This window comes from Oncorhynchus nerka, linkage group LG22 (genome assembly GCF_034236695.1).
Source record: "Oncorhynchus nerka isolate Pitt River linkage group LG22, Oner_Uvic_2.0, whole genome shotgun sequence".
Classification (NCBI taxonomy): domain Eukaryota; kingdom Metazoa; phylum Chordata; class Actinopteri; order Salmoniformes; family Salmonidae; genus Oncorhynchus; species Oncorhynchus nerka.
In genome coordinates, this window is record NC_088417.1 from 84,247,746 (window position 1) to 84,263,956 (window position 16,211).

At 41.8% G+C, this 16,211-nt stretch overlaps 1 protein-coding gene across 2 annotated transcripts; it reads left to right on the forward strand.

Annotated features, from left to right (window-relative positions):
- Positions 1-2,705: 2,705 nt before the first annotated feature.
- LOC115105890 (sulfate anion transporter 1-like) lies at positions 2,706-15,718 on the forward strand. 2 transcript variants are annotated; one of them, XM_029628358.2, is made up of 3 exons: positions 2,706-2,793; positions 11,926-12,567; positions 13,049-15,718. In XM_029628358.2, exons 2-3 carry the CDS (start codon positions 11,983-11,985, stop codon positions 14,609-14,611), a joined length of 2,148 nt encoding a protein of 715 aa, XP_029484218.1. In that variant the 5' UTR covers positions 2,706-2,793; positions 11,926-11,982; the 3' UTR covers positions 14,612-15,718. The 2 variants fall into 2 exon arrangements, with proteins under 2 accessions (XP_029484218.1, XP_029484217.1); XM_029628357.2 differs by lacking the exon at positions 2,706-2,793 and adding an exon at positions 10,067-10,313.
- Positions 15,719-16,211: the final 493 nt, after the last annotated feature.

Sequence of the window (16,211 nt, forward strand, 5' to 3'; positions counted from 1 at the left end):
TTAACTAGGCAAGTCAGTTAATAACAAATTATTATGGGGCGGCAGGGTAGCCTAGTGGTTAGAGTGTTGGACTAGTAACCGAAAGGTTGCAAGTTCGAATCCCTGAGCTGACAAGGTACAAAAAATCTACAGCAAATTTGTAGCTATGTCTCTAATGTTAACTAGGCTAGGAATTAAGGTTAAGCATTAAGGTTAGGGCTAGGGTTAAGGTTAAGGCTAGGGTTAGGAGTTAGGTCAAAGGGTTAGGGTAAGAGGGTTAGCTATCATGCTAAGTAGTTGCAAAATTGCTAATTAGTGAAAATTGTAATGTTGTCTGTGATGACATTTTATCACGCAAACTTTGGGTTGCTTAGACATTCACGTTAACACGCTACCATCCACCCCGACCAACTGCCTATTAACCTGAAATGTATAACATATTTGTATGTTATTGTAATTTGTAACATATCATACAAGATGTATGATGAACATTCACAAATGAAAACATACCATATGAAATGTATGTGTCATATTAATTTGAGTGTCCTGGATTTACATTTACTGTGTTATGTCTAGTCTATGAGAACAGGCTGGTTTCATTGCCATGCAGTTTCCATTGCCTTTTCTAACTTCCTTTCTGTACTATTCAACAGTGGTGATTGTGGCATGGTGAGAACTCAAGATAGGAGACTGTTCCCTCTAGTGGCACATGGTATTTTTAATTTGGCCTAACAGAGACAGAAGACAAAGCAAGACACTCAACCTTAACCCACATTTTTTCTGATCGCTTATTTGATTTATTATACTTTTCTTAATGCTTAGGTTGTTACGAGTGTACTGATATAAGTCCCAGAAACTTTAAGAAAGAACACTTCATACAGGAGTAGTGCCTGTTGTTCACACACGCTAGAATGACCCACCTGATCTTGCCTCCTCCCATCGCCTTCCATTTTTGAATAATTGTTCCAGCGGCCACTTGAGTATCTGGTCAATATAATGGATAATCTGTGGGAACACAGTTGACCAGAGCAAGCTGTTCCCTTCCTCGCTTGAGCATGCCAGATATTCTGGAGGAACCGTGAGCTCATGAGGAGAGCATGCTGACACTCTAGCGTCAGCATAGAGGGAACGCCCACTTACACAGATCATTTTTTTTATGGTAAACAGCCCGAGTAAACTATCTTATTTATCCACCATCATTAGTGCTACCACACTCATGAGGAAGAGTGATGATTATGCAATGATTAGGGATTTATTTGTATCTTTATGGTACCTCAAATCTATATGGTATGCATTATTTTTCCCTTAACAACTGTACGCCCCCGTTCTAAAAAGACAAAAACAGAAAGTAATTGGTGACCGATTAAGAAACAAAAAAACTTATGGACTTTATAGTGAACTTAGTGTGACTCAGCATTATAGCCAGACCTAAGGTTTTAGATGTAAAAACACATTATTCTATGGTTACAATATAACCCAAAGGACTTTACAACAACAATAACTAGACAACAATGACTGGGGAACTTTGATCTGGAAACAAAGCTTACTTTTTCATGACACAAATTGCCTTTTAGAAAATGTAATTTTAAGCAAGCCAAAGTATGCTTTGCAACTACATATTGCTCTTATTATTTTGAAACCATCCGTCTTGTCAGGATCAAAGGGGAATGTTCAACATTGCTGCTCAAGCTAAGCTCTGATTCTACTCATTCTAAGCCATAGGCAGAATTCTATCGCATTCATGACTACCTTCGTTGCTGGAAATAAAAGTAGACTACAGGCTTTGTTACCGGCAATATCTTTCAGATATATAGAAAAGGCAGCGAAAAGTTGGCGGCATGGTAAAGTTTGTGGCTAAACATCTTGGTATGTAAGGGGTATTAGTTAGAGTGGATCTCAAGGTCAAGAATGTATCTGCTGTGAACCTGGATGTTCAGATGGATGAGATGGTGACCAATAGGTCACTTTTCCAAGCTCGCTGACTCATCCTATTCAAACATTTACATGTTGATACAAAAAACTGTTTACTCTCTTCAAAGGAAGTTAATGTGTAAAGGACCTTTAATTACTCTCACACCTAGGGTTGCAAAAATTCTGGGTACGTTCAAAAACTTTTACCGGCTGTAGGATTGCCGGAATCAGGAGGGAATAAGCAGGAAATCCGTTAACCTTCAACCAGGATTTCTGGAAAACCAGGGAATTTATTAAAAGCCTAGAATTTTGCAACCTTACTTACACAAGATGTTCCATGTATGTAAGAATGAACTGGCATAACAAAAGTTCTCTCTGTACAGCCAGTACTGCAAAAAGAACCCAACAATAGAATAGAATAGAACACCTACATATTGTTGCTGAGGTAGGCTACCCGGGGAGATAATAAAGCACTTGACAGTGACACATTTTACAAAGTAACAGTGCTAGTAATGTGACAATGTCCTAGAGAAAGCATTATATATTTGGCAAGCTATATAACACGTACAACACAGTTCATGATCATTCTGTGTCTTCGAGAGAGACTGTTCATTCCCTCCACCCCCTCACACAGACTCTCAGTCCCATCAGTGAATGGATGCCTCAGTCTCCATGGTAACAACCCATCCCACACAACCCATCCCCTGTCCCCTCCTCTCTCGCTCTGTGATTGGAGGATTAGATGAGTGGTGCCTGGATGAGAATGAGGCTGCTATTCCCATCATGCTTTGCTCCATCCGGTTGTACGGAATCAGGCCTGTGGGTGTGCGCACAGTGAAGATCTCAGAAGAGGAGGCATGGCTACTGTGTCCTCTCACAAGCCTTCACATTCCTTATGTCAGGGTGAGTCTCCTTTCCTTGTTCACAATGTTGGCTCTGTCTCTGTGCAGCCACAGATGGACCCCTGCAGAGGGGCTTTGTAGCTAAAACAGATACATGTCTAGACTGAGAATGAATAGTACATCAGAGAACACCCCGACTCTGATGTATTTGCAGAGACAGAGCTTTAATCCTCTCAGATCTGTTACGTATAGTGCGCCTTCTACAGTACATACTTACACATTTACAAAACAAGGTATTGCCTTATTTATTTATGTGTTTTATAATAACGTCCTCATTTCAATATTAACTTGAAAGGTAAATGTTTCAGCAGCATGGTGTATTCCTCTCTGCATGTTTTTCACAGATACAGGTTCTTCAAGGGGTATATTCTGTCTGGAATGCATTGTATATAAACTGATGATGAACTGTATTGTGTTGCACATTGTCACACTTAAATAACAATGAGCGACCCCTCCCTTTACAGATTACAGTAATTTAGTACCATTACTCTACTGAAGCCCGTTACTCTGTTGGAGAGGGGTCTGTTGAATGCCACTTCTTCAGCCCACCAACATTAGTGCCATTCACTATGAAACACAGCCACACAAAGCAATTGTTACTACTACGGGACCAAGGCACTGAAGGAAAAAACAGACAATCCAATGACTCTCAATTCCATTTATATTTGGGAAATGTACATAAATTCACGAGGTAGAAAGAACCAATATCACCAAGCACCCCTATTTGGAATAACCCTACCTTCCCTCCAGCATTTAATGATAACACCCTTAAGTCCTGGTTCCAAAGTGGCATCATTCATTTTGAACATGTGTCCTATGATGGATCTCTATTGTCATTCATTCAATTACAAGAAAGATTTGGATTGTCCAAGGCCGATTTCTTTACGTTCTTACAACTCAGAAATCTTATTTGTATTTATATTTGTACTTATTAGGGATTCCCATTCTTCCTGGGGTCCAAACATATTAAAACACTTACATTACATATAAAACAAAAGATGAAACAGTACATCATATAAACATCCTTACACTACTACATACCGGTCACAAGTTTGGACACACCTACTCACTCAAGGGTTTTTCTTTATTTTTACTATTTTCAACCTTGTAGAATAATAGTGAAGACATCAAAACTATGAAATAACATATGGAAACATGTAGTAACCAAAAAAGTGTTCAACAAATTTATATTTGAGATTCTTCAAATAGCCACACTTTACCTTGATGACACAATCTTGGCATTCTCTCAACCATCTTCATGAGGTCGTCACCTGGAATGCATTTCAATTAACAGGTGTGCCTTGTTAAAAGTTCATTTGTGGATTTTTTCCCTTCTTAATGCAATAAAGCCTATCAGTTGTGTTGTGACAAGGTGGGGTGGTATACAGAAGACAGCCTTATTAGGTAAAAGACCAAGTCCACATTATGGCAAGAACAGCTCAAATAAGCAAAGAGAAACAACAGTCCATCATTACTTTAAGACATAATGGTCAGTCAATACGTAACATTTCAAGAACTTTGAAAGTTTCTTCAAGTGCAGTCGCAAAAACCATCAGCGCTATGATGACTGGCTCTCATGAGGACCGCCACAGGAATGGAAGACCCAGAGTTACCTCTGCTGCAGAGGATAAGTTCATTAGAGTTACCAGCCTCAGAATTCGCAGCCCAAATAAATGCTTCACAGAGTTCAAGTAACAGACGCATCTCAACATCAACTGTTCAGAGGAGACCGTGTGAATCAGGCCATCATGGTTGAATTGCTGCAAAGAAGCCACAACTAAAGGACACCAATAAGAAGAAGAGACTTGCTTTGGCCAAGAAACACAAGCAATGGACATTAGACCGGTGGAAATTTGTCCTTTGGTCTGGAGTCTATATTGGAGATTTGTGTGTTTTTGTGTGTGAACGGATGATCTCCGCATGTGTATTTCCCACCGTAAAGCATGGAGGAGGAGGTGTTATGGTTTGTGGGTGCTTTTCTAGTGACACTGTTGGTGATTTATTTAGAATTCAAGGCCCACTTTACCAGCATGGCTACCACAGCATCCTGCAGCGATACGCCATCCCATCTGGTTTGGACTTAGAGGGACTATCATTTGTTTCTCAACAAGAGAAACACCTCCAGGCTGTGTAAGGGCTATTTTACCAAGAAGGAGAGTGTTGGAGTGCTGCATCAGATGACCAGGCCTCCACAATCCCCCGACCTCAACCAAACTGAGATGGTTTGGGATGAGGTTTAGGAAGGAAACCAAAAAATTGAACATTTCCATCCCAAATTACAACATTTTCCGTCAAGACAGAACTGCTGAAGGGGGTGGATATTACAATCTACTGTAGAGATAGCCTGCAGAGTTCTGTCATACTATCCAGGTCTATGCCCAAACAATTTGAGCTTCTACTTTTAAAGATCCATCTCTCTAGAAATAAGTCCCTTACTAATGTCGCTTGTTATAGATCCCCCTCAGTTCCCAGCTGTACCCTGGACACCATATGTGAATTGATAGCCCCCCATCCATCGTCAGATGTTCGTACTGCTAGGTGACCTAAATTGGGATATGCTTAACACCCCGGCCGTCCTACAATCTAAGCTAGATGCCCTCAAACTCACACAAATTATCAAGGAACCTACCAGGTACAACCCCAAATCCGTAAACATGGGCACCCTCATAGATATCATCCTGACTAACTTGCCCTCTAAATACACCTCTGCTGTTTTCAACCAGGATCTCAGTGATCACTGCCTCATTGCCTGCGTCCGTTATGGGTCCGCGGTCAAACGACCACCCCTCATTACTGCCAAACGCTCCCTAAAACACTTCTGCGAGCAGCCCCTTTTAATCGACCTGGCCCGGGTATCGTGGAAGGATATTGACCTCATCCCGTCAGTAGAGGATGCCTGGTTCTTCTTTAAAAGTGCTTTCCTCACCATCTTAAATAAGCATGCCCCTTTCAAAAAAAATTGAATTAAGAACAGATATAGCCCTTGGTTCACTCCAGACTTGACTGCCCTTGACCAGCACAAAAACACCCTGACACCGTAAAGTCCATGGAGAATAAGAGTACCTCCTCCCAGCCTCCCACTGCACTGAGACTAGGAAACACAGTCACCACTGATAAATCCACGATAATCGAGAATTTCAAGAAGGCTGGCCATGCTTTCCACCTCTCCATCACCCATATCCAGACAGCTGATGTCCTGAAAGAGCTGAAACATCTGGATCCCTACATATCAGCTGGGCTAGACAATCTGGACCCTCTCTTCCTAAAAGTATCCGCCGCCATTGTTGCAACCCCTATTACTAGTCTGTTCAACCTCTCTTTCGTATCGTCTGAGATTCCTAAAGATTGGAAAGTGGCCGTGTTCATCCCCCTCTTCAAAGGGGGAGACACTCTAGACCCAAACTGTTACAGACCTATATCCATCCTGCCCTGCCTTTCTAAATTCTTTGAAAGCCAAGTTAACAAAGATCAATCAGTTCAAATCAAACAAATCCCACCATACCTTCTCCGCTATGCAATCTGGTTTCCGAGCTGGTCACAGGTGCACCTCAGCCACGCTCAGGGTCCGAAACAATATCATATCCGCCATCAATAAAAGACAGTACTGTGCAGCCGCCTTCTTCGACCTGGCCAAGGCTTTCGACTCTGTCAATCACAGTATTCTTATCGGCAGACTCAACAGTCTTGGTTTCTCTAATGACTGCCTCGCCTGCTTAACTAACTACTTCCCAGATAGAGTTCAGAGTGTTAAATCAGAGGGCCTGTTGTCCGGACCCCTGGCAGTCTCTATGGCTGGTGCCACAGGGTTCAATTCTCGGGCTGACTCTTTTCTCTTTATATATCAATGATGTCACTCTTGCTGCTGGGTGATTGTTTTATCCACCTCTATGCAGACAACACCATTCTGTATACATCTGGCCCTTCTTTGGACACTGTTTTAACAAACTTCCAAACAAGCTTCAACGCCATACAACACTCCTTCCGTGGCCTCCAACTGCTCTTAAATGCTAGTAAAACGAAATGCATGCTCTTCAACCGATCGCTGCCCACACCCACCCGCCCGACTAGCATCACTACTCTGGACGGTTCTGACTTAGAATATGTGGACAACTATAAATACCTAGGTGTCTGGCTAGACTGTAAACTCTCCTTCCAGACTCACATTAAGCATCTCCAATCCAAAGTTAAATCTAGAATTGGCTTCCTTTTTCGCAACTAAGCCTCCTTCACTCATGCTGCCAAACATACCCTCGTAAAACTGACCTTCCTACCGATCCTTGACTTCGGCGATGTCATTTACAAAATAGCCTCCAACACTCTACTCAGCAAATTGGATGCAGTCTACCACAGTGCCATCCGTTTTGTTACCAAAGCCCCATATACTACCCACCACTGCAACCTGTTTGCTCTCGTTGGCTGGTCCTCGCTACATATTCGTCGCCAAACCCACTGGCTCCAGGTCATCTACAAGTCTTTGCTAGGTAAGGCTCCACCTTATCTCAGCTCACTGGTTACAATAGCAGCACCCACCCGTAGTAAACGCTCCAGTAGGTATATTTCACTTGTCATCCCCAAAGCCAACACCTCCTTTGGCCGCCTTTCCTTCCAGTTCTCTGCTGCCAATGACTGGAACGAATTGCAAAAATCACTGAAGTTGGAGACTTATATCTCCCTCACTAACTTTAAATGCCAGCTGTCAGAGCAGCTTACCGATCGCTGCAGCTGTACACAGCCCATCTGTAAATAGCCCATCCAACCAACTAGCTATCTCATCCCCATATTTGTTTTTGTTTTTCTGCTCTTTTGCACACCAGTATTTCTACTTGCACATCCTCATCAGCACATATATCACTCCAGTGTAGATTGCTAAATTGTAATTACTTCGCCACTATTGGCCTATTTATTGCCTTACCTCCTTACTTCATTTGCACACACAGTATACAGATTTTTCTATTGTGTTATTGACTGTATGTTTGTTTATCCCATATATAAATCTGTGTTGTTTTTGTCGCACTGCTTTGCTTTATCTTGGCCAGGTCGCAGTTGTAAATGAGAACTTTTTCTCAACTGGCCTACCTGGTTAAATAAAGGGGAAATACATGTTTTTTATGTTGGACCGCAGAGTGAAGGAAAAGCAGCGAACAAGTGCCCAGCATATCTGGGAACTCCTTCAAGACTGTTGGAAAAACATTCCAGGTGAAGCTGGTTGAGAGAATGTCAAGAGTGTGCAAAGCTGTCATCAAGGCAAAGGGTGGCTATTTGAAGAATCTCAAATATATTTTGATTTGTTTAACACTTTTTTGGTTACTATATGATTCCATATGTGTTATTTAATAGTTTTGATGTCTTCACTATTATTCTACAATGTAGAAAATAGTTTAAAAAAACAAAAAACTTGAATGAGTAGGTGTTCTAAAATGTTTGACCGGTAGTGTATCTATAATACAAAATGTTTGACACCACCATACAACAATATCACAATGTGTGCATATGCATGTGTCTGTACCTTTGTGTGTGTTACTTCACTGTCTCCATTGTTCCATAAGGTGTATTTTTACCAGTTTTTTAAATCTGATTCTACGTGGAATAGAGTTCCATGTAGTCATGGCTCTATGTAGTACTGTGCGCCTCCCATAGTCCGTTCTGGACTTGTGGACTGTGAAGAGACCTCTGGTGGCATGTCTTGTGGGGTATGCATGGGTGTCAGAGCTGTGTGCAAGTAGTTTAAACAGACAGCTCGGTACATTCTGCTTGTCAACACCTCTTAAATAAACAAGTATTACATTTCTTCAACGGAATCTGGATGAACCTAAGGCATCTTACATAGAAAAAATACTGAAAGAGGCTGCTACGCCAAAGAAGTTGATTGCCAAGTTTTTCAAGGGTTGTTTGAAACTCTACCTGGTGGTTCAGAACCTAAAAGGAAAAAACGGGAAACAGATCTAAAGGAAGAAATTGGGGGGAACCATTGGTCACAGATATCGAATTGCTGGAGAGAAAAAAATTGAGCCATCAATTGGAAATCCTCATATCCGCACTCAATAACAAACTAGAGGACTGAACTATCTAGCTACATCCCATTAGACATTACAAAATCAAACATAAACCAGACACATTTGAATGTTTTCTATAGTGCCTGTTTCATTGAGTTTTTTGTGTTGTGTTATACAGTATGTGTTGTATGTAATAATAACAAATGTAAACAAACAACATAGACAAAAATAGCTTTTTGCTAAAAAAATATTCCGCAATAAAGGATTTTGCTAGGACTGTCTAGGAGTAGTCTGTCTGGGAGTTGGGAGGGGAAAACTGAAAACTAGCTGTTATTGGCAAAGAGGTTCGGAACTCTCTTTGTTTTTGGTCAATTAACCAATTTACCCCCTGGTGATGTCACCAGGCAAGCCGAAACTCCCGCCCATGCAAACCTGCTGATTAGAAGGTCCTATGTAGATTTAATTTTCAACCAGCAACTGTCAGGAAATAACACTGATCAAATTTGTTCACACTTTTACAGCATTAGTTTCCTCAGCTGTTGTACAATATGATACAAAACAAAGGAACAACTGAATTTTGACTGCACTGGTTAAGTCTTTGACATAGCTAGAAACCAGAAACACAACACATATTTTAGTAGTCCATCAATGATGACTAATATGCAAAGCAAAAGTAAAAAATAATGTACGTGAACACAGACCTTACTAAGTAAGCGCACCTTTCTGATTCAGTGTGGTTGGGTTAAATGAAGACACATTTCAGTTGAAGGCATTCAGCAACTGACTAGGTATCCCCCTTTCCCTAGGCTTCTGGAAACAGGACATTCTGTCTAATTAAAAAAGGCTGATGCTGAAAAGCATGTGCATTTGTTTTTTCACTTCCATATTTGTCACATATATTATGTAAATGAATGCAATACATTGATAAACTGAGAGCAGGGATCGGTAACCTGGTGTCCAGGCAATAGTGAATGAAGCCCCAATCTGTGGTAAGGCATCCATACCAGGCTATGGTATCAACTGGAACTATGTGAACAGTTTGGCTTTTGCAATTTGTGACCCTTCTTCAATTTCAGTTGGACAACCAGATCCCAGGTTAAGTCTGAATAGTAACACTGTAGAATATAAGCCACACCAGCCAGTAAACGATTGACTTATGTTACCCTATTGCCCTGATCTTGACTCGATGAGACAGTGCCCCCCCATGATAATGATCAGTGTCAGGCCAAGGGTTGCCCTTATCTTCATTCTCATCCAACATAAATTTGCCACAGAAACCGGTTTGTCAGTCTCCTCGGGGGAAGTGAGCGAGGTGCATGTATGACACTGCCAGAGAGACAGTGGAGACGGGGGAGACAAAAGTAGAGAGAGAGAGAGCGAGCGAGCGTGTGACACGTTGGCTTTAAGTGTGAGGGACAGTACAGATAGCGGTGATTATTTTCAGGTATACCTGAAGATACATGTACCTGACTATAAAACTAAGACACCCAGTTTGCATTCCTCTTTGGGTTGGCAGAACACAGTGTGGGTGAGTTATTGTTTTACCTCAGCCTGAACGTTGCTAAAATAACAAGTAGTCTAACTTTGTAACCTACAGTATGCCATATCATGCATTTAGATGTTTTAATACAGGTATAAAATATAATTTAGAGGAGAGAGTGTTAAAAATAGTGTTCAAATCTGGAGTGTCTACCAATTAGATTTTTTACCTAAAATTTCTCTTACTATTTGAGTCCCCTTAGTGCAGTTATTGCTGTACATGGGGGGTGGGTGTTGACTTTGGCAACACAGAGTAAAAGCAGGAATCAAAGCCCATTAGACAGTTGTAATGAGGTTAGGATGAGACACAATGGTGACTTGATCTTCTGTGCTACTGTAAGGGATTATCATCCTAGTTATCATATACTGCATCGTTTAGTGCTTCTGAAGACATGATGAGACATGAACGGCTCTATGGTGAATGTCTGTATTACCCTTTCATCTCAATCTAGGGATGTTCAGACTGTCCACAGCGGGAAATGGAGTCATTTTTTGTTTTTTTCACTGATATCATTAGAGGCATGCTTTGATACTTTCCGGTTAGGTCCCATTTAAGATATATTGGGGTTTTATATGATAATAATTATTATTATAATAACATATTTTATTTTGAACCCTTTTCAAGACACCCAGTCACTTTACATACATAAGCTAATCAGCAGGATAAAAAGTAATACAATCACACATTAAAATAAGCAAATGCAAAAATACATACAGTGCCGTGAAAATGTATTTTCCCCTTTCAGATTTTCTCTATTTTTGCATATTTTTACACTGAACGTTGTCATCTTAAAAAAAAAAAAACTAATATTAGATAAAGGGAACCTGAATGAACAACAAACACAACATTTTGATACGTATTTCATTTATTTAATTTGGGGATGCTTTGCTGCCTCAGGACCTGGACGACTTGACACCATTGAAGGAACCATGAATTGTGCTCTGTATCAGATCATTCTAAAGGACAATGTCAGGCCGTCAGTGAGCTGAAACTAAAGCGCAGCTGGGTCATGCTGCAAGACAATGATACAAAACACACAAGCTAGACTACATCAGAATGTCTGAAAAGCAACACATTTAAAGTTTTGGAACGGCCTAGTCAAAGTCCAGAAAATCAGAAAGTGGAAAAATATTTATTCATGGCACTGTATATGGACTGTCAATACATTGTCTGTGTTTGTCTTTGGATTGAGGGGCAATCTGAGATGGGTTGACAGATATGGTCCTTGGGTAAGTTTTTCCATTGCCACTGTGCTGAACATCGCTGTGCAATATTGAACTGGATGTGGGAGCACATCAACAGCAGGCTCTATGAGAATAGTCTAACTTATCTCTCATATATAATGACATGTTTATTGCTTTTCAATGTATTAATGTTATCCATACAGTGAAGCTATTTTCACTAAATCACAATTTCATCGATCTACACTACCCATCAAAGTTTAACTAGCAGACTATGTGAGTGATGTAACACCCCTTGAATTCCAATGCTAGCTTGGAAGTTGCTGTGTTTAATCATTGTTTCCTTTCAGTGAGGAAACACTATCTAATGATCAAAGAGTATCATGATGAGTGAAGGTTCTCTGTCTGATTCATTCCAGGAGCACGGCTAAGCGCCACACCAAGACCACCACCACAGCCTACCCCTTCCAGAGGCCATGGAGGAAGCCAAGGTTACAGAAGTTCCCCACCTGGAACGGAGGGTCAGGAAGCGGAAAGAGCCCATGGCCATCCTGAAGACCAAGCTGAGCCGTAGCCTGTCCTGCTCCATGCCCAGGGTCAAGACAACCCTGACTGGATTATTCCCTGTGGTGCTCTGGCTGCCCAAGTACAAGCTGAAAGAGTATATCTGGGGTGATCTAATGTCGGGCCTCGTCATAGGCATCATCCTGGTCCCTCAGGCCATCGCCTACTGTCTGCTGGCCGGAGTAGACCCCATCTATGGCCTTTATACTTCCTTCTTCGCCAACATCATCTACTTCTTCATGGGGACCTCCAGGCACGTGTCTGTGGGCATATTCAGTCTGATGAGCCTTATGGTGGGCCAAGTGGTGGACAGAGAGGTGTATATGGCAGGGTTCGATTTGGATGACACCAAAGCAGATGGAATCTTGAATGTGACAGTTGACTCAGACAGCTCAGCCGTCAACCTGACCATGGGGGCCTTCGGCATGGAATGTGGGAAAGAATGTTATGCCATCAGTATCGCAGCAGCCATGACATTTTTGGTTGGGATTTACCAGGTACATTTTCAACTCAACCACTCTGATTCATCACTCTCAAAACTGCTTTGAAGATTTTGTGAAAAAGATGTAACAATTACTACTGAAATTATTTTACTTGATTAAACACTGATGTCATAAACATTGTAGATCCCCTACAGATGTAGGATCTTAATATGAACCATATTTCTACAGCAGAAAATTAATCCTCCAGCAACAGGAAATTATGTAGATTATAATTCATGGGAATTTATTGTAGGTGTTGATACATTTATCATTAGGGCAAATCACATCTGACATTTTTAAGTGGAAATTACAAACATTTTTAAGCCTTGAATACGGTACAAGTTTGCATTTCCTGCTGTACAGGAAAGTTCTCGCCAAGAAACGAGTGATCAAATGAAGATCCTACATCTGTACATCAAAGATGACTGTGCTGAATATATTGACCTTCAGAATAGATTAAATGAACTATCTGATAAAAATGGTTGTCTCCTTCCAGGTATTGATGGCTGTGTTCAGACTGGGCTTTGTCTCCATCTATCTCTCTGCCCCCATGCTGGACGGCTTCGCCACTGGCGCCTCGTTCACTATCCTCACCGTCCAAGCCAAGTACCTCCTGGGGCTCAAGATCCCTCGCCACCAGGGCTATGGAACAGTGGTGGTCACCTGGATCAACATCTTAAGCAACATCCAGAATACCAACTACTGTGACCTGATCACCAGTGCCATCTGCATCTCCGTCCTGGTGGCGGGGAAGGAGCTCCAAGAGCGCTTCAAGGACCGTCTTAAGATCCCCCTGCCCACAGAGCTGGTGGTGGTGGCGATCGCCACACTGGCGTCCCACTTTGGAGACTTTCATAGACGGTACGACTCCAATGTCTCTGGGGCTATCCCCACAGGCTTCATCCCCCCTAAGGTGCCCAGTTTTGGGTTGATGCCCAGGGTGGCCTTCGATGCCATCCCACTGGCTGTGATCAGCTTTGCCTTCACGGTTTCCCTCTCTGAGATGTTTGCCAAGAAGAACGGCTACACCGTTCGCCCCAACCAGGAGATGATGGCCATTGCTTTCTGTAACATCATCCCTTCTTTCTTCCACTGTTTTACCACCAGCGCTGCCCTGGCTAAGACTATGGTGAAAGACTCCATGGGCTGCCAGACTCAGGTCTCCAGCATTGTGAGTGCCTTCGTCGTTCTCCTGGTCCTACTCTTCTTTGCCCCCCTCTTTTACTCCCTCCAGAAGTGCGTCCTGGCCTGTATCATCATCGTCAGCCTGAGGGGTGCGCTCCGTAAATTCAGAGACGTGCCCAGTAAGTGGCGCATCAGTAAAATGGACGCTGTTGTCTGGATGGTGACGATGAGTGCCTCAGCTCTGATCAGTGTGGAGATGGGGCTGGTGGTTGGGGTAGTTTTCTCTATGCTCTGTATCATCGTCCAGACTCAGAAGCCCAAGGTTTCTCTGCTGGGACAGATCCATGACACTGCCCACTACGAGGATATGGAGGAGTATGAAAACCTCATGTCTCTCCCTAAAATAAAGATCTTCCGTTTCCAGGCCCCGCTGTACTATGCAAACAATGACTTCTTCCTGAAGTCCCTGTACAAAGCTGTGGGCTTGTCACCCTTCCTGGAGATGACCAGGAGGAGGAAAGCAGAGAAAAAAGGGGAAACACTGGCAGCGAAGGAGGGTGGGAGAGCCGACAAGACTAATGGAGAGGTAAAGGTAGGGCTGGGTTCCAGAGAATTTGACTTACATACGATAATCCTAGACTGCTCTGCCATGCCCTTCATAGACTCAACAGGAATGCAAACCTTCAAAGGGATCCTTAAAGACTATAAGGAGGTGGGTGTCACGGTGCTGCTAGCAAGCTGCAACACCACGGTCATAGATTCTCTCAGTCAAGGCTCTTTCTTTGGGAAGGCTGACAAAGACATGGAAAACTTGTCATTTTACACTGTACATGCTGCAGTTCGATTTGCCAATGACAGGGCAGCTTCTACATCAGAACTCTCCAACCCTGTTCCTCGAGAGCTACCGTCCTGTAGGTTTTCGATCCAACCCTAATCTAGCACAGTTGTTAGTTGATAAACTGAGTCAAGTTAGTTAAAACTGGGGTTGGAGTAAAAACCTACAGGAGGCTAGCTCTCTAGGAACAGAGTTGGAGAACCCCAATCTACATCCATTGGTGACGCACAGAAAGGTTGGAGGCACCTTCATTGGGAGGACAGGCTCGTGGTAATGTCTGGAGCGGAATCAGTGGAATGCGACCAAATACATCAAACACATGGTTTCCATGTATTTGATGCCATTCCATTTGTTGCGTTCCGGGCATTATTATGAGCCGTCCTCCCCTCCAACCTCCACTAGACTAGAGCCATATATATCCAAATAAATGGAAATGGAAATAAATGACTCTGGTGTAGACTGAGACAGAAGAACAAGGTTTTTTTAATGTGAGGGAGAATGAGTAGTTGAAGAGTTAAATAGTGTATGTATGCAATATTATGAAAGATAAAGTGAGCAAACAGCATCACTGGTAATTTTGCTCCTCACTTAGAGGCATCAATACATAATGTTTTACATTTTAATAGATTAATATGCTGATTAAGAATCCTCTAATGGAATAATGCCAAAGGGAAGTGTTTGGAGGGAGAGTTTACTTGACTCCTCAATCAATACATAACATACAGCTACAGTTAACAGTATAGGAACCTATTGAACTTTTCAACAACAAATTATTCCCTTAATGTTATACTTGAATTATAAGACAAGCAAGCTTTTGTACAGTGATGACCATGTGTCAGTGATACTGTTAATGCGCTGGATGTTTTATAGGGGATTTATGATTGACCATCCAATTAATAATCAAGGGAGTATCAATATATTTTATGTTACATTTTGAGTTTGGCCAGGACAGATTCACCGTAACATAGTACATTTCGACTTCACAATTTATTTTCTAAAACACAACCTATGGTTGCTAATCCAATATGTTACCTCAAAATGTACAATATTAGTTGACTTTTCAGATTAACTTTTGAAGTTTGGAATCTCATGAAATAATTAAATTCCCATTTAATATTTCTTAAAATCTGTACATTTGAGTTACCAAAAGAAACAATTTTGTATATTTATACAGTATCTGGAAATCCATGGTTAAATAAACTATTACAATACATTGTGTAATTTAAATGACTAATGATTTTGAAACTGTGAAGTTATAATGAATGCCATTTTCAGCACGCAGTGTGTCAATTATTAACTAGCAAACATGGAGCATTGGACAACACTTCATCTGTGCTCAGCCATATACAGCCTAGGCCTACTACTTTGTTTTATCATTTCATCATTTGTTCCATCGGTATGACATTTTTAAAATGTTTATTTAGCATTTATTTAACTAGTCAAGTCAGTCAGGAATAAATTCTTATTTACAATGACGGCCTACCCCGGCCAAACTCTAACCTGGACGACGCTGGGCAAATTGTGCCCCGCCCTATGGGACTCCCAATCACGGCCGGTTGTGATACAGCCTGGAATCGAACCAGGGTCTGTAGTGCTGCCTCTAGCACTGAGATGCAGTACCTTAGACCTTAGACCGATTGGGTGCCCCCAAGTGGCATGTATTACGGTGACTTTTCCTATTACAGGTTCAAACATATGT

Excerpts from the sequence above, each read along its gene's own strand:
- LOC115105890 (XM_029628358.2), top strand. The coding sequence starts at position 11,983 with ATGGAGGAAGCCAAGGTTACAGAAGTTCCCCACCTGGAACGGAGGGTC. Across the intron at positions 12,568-13,048 it reads TTTTGGTTGGGATTTACCAG|GTATTGATGGCTGTGTTCAG; the intron begins GTACATTTTCAA and ends GTCTCCTTCCAG.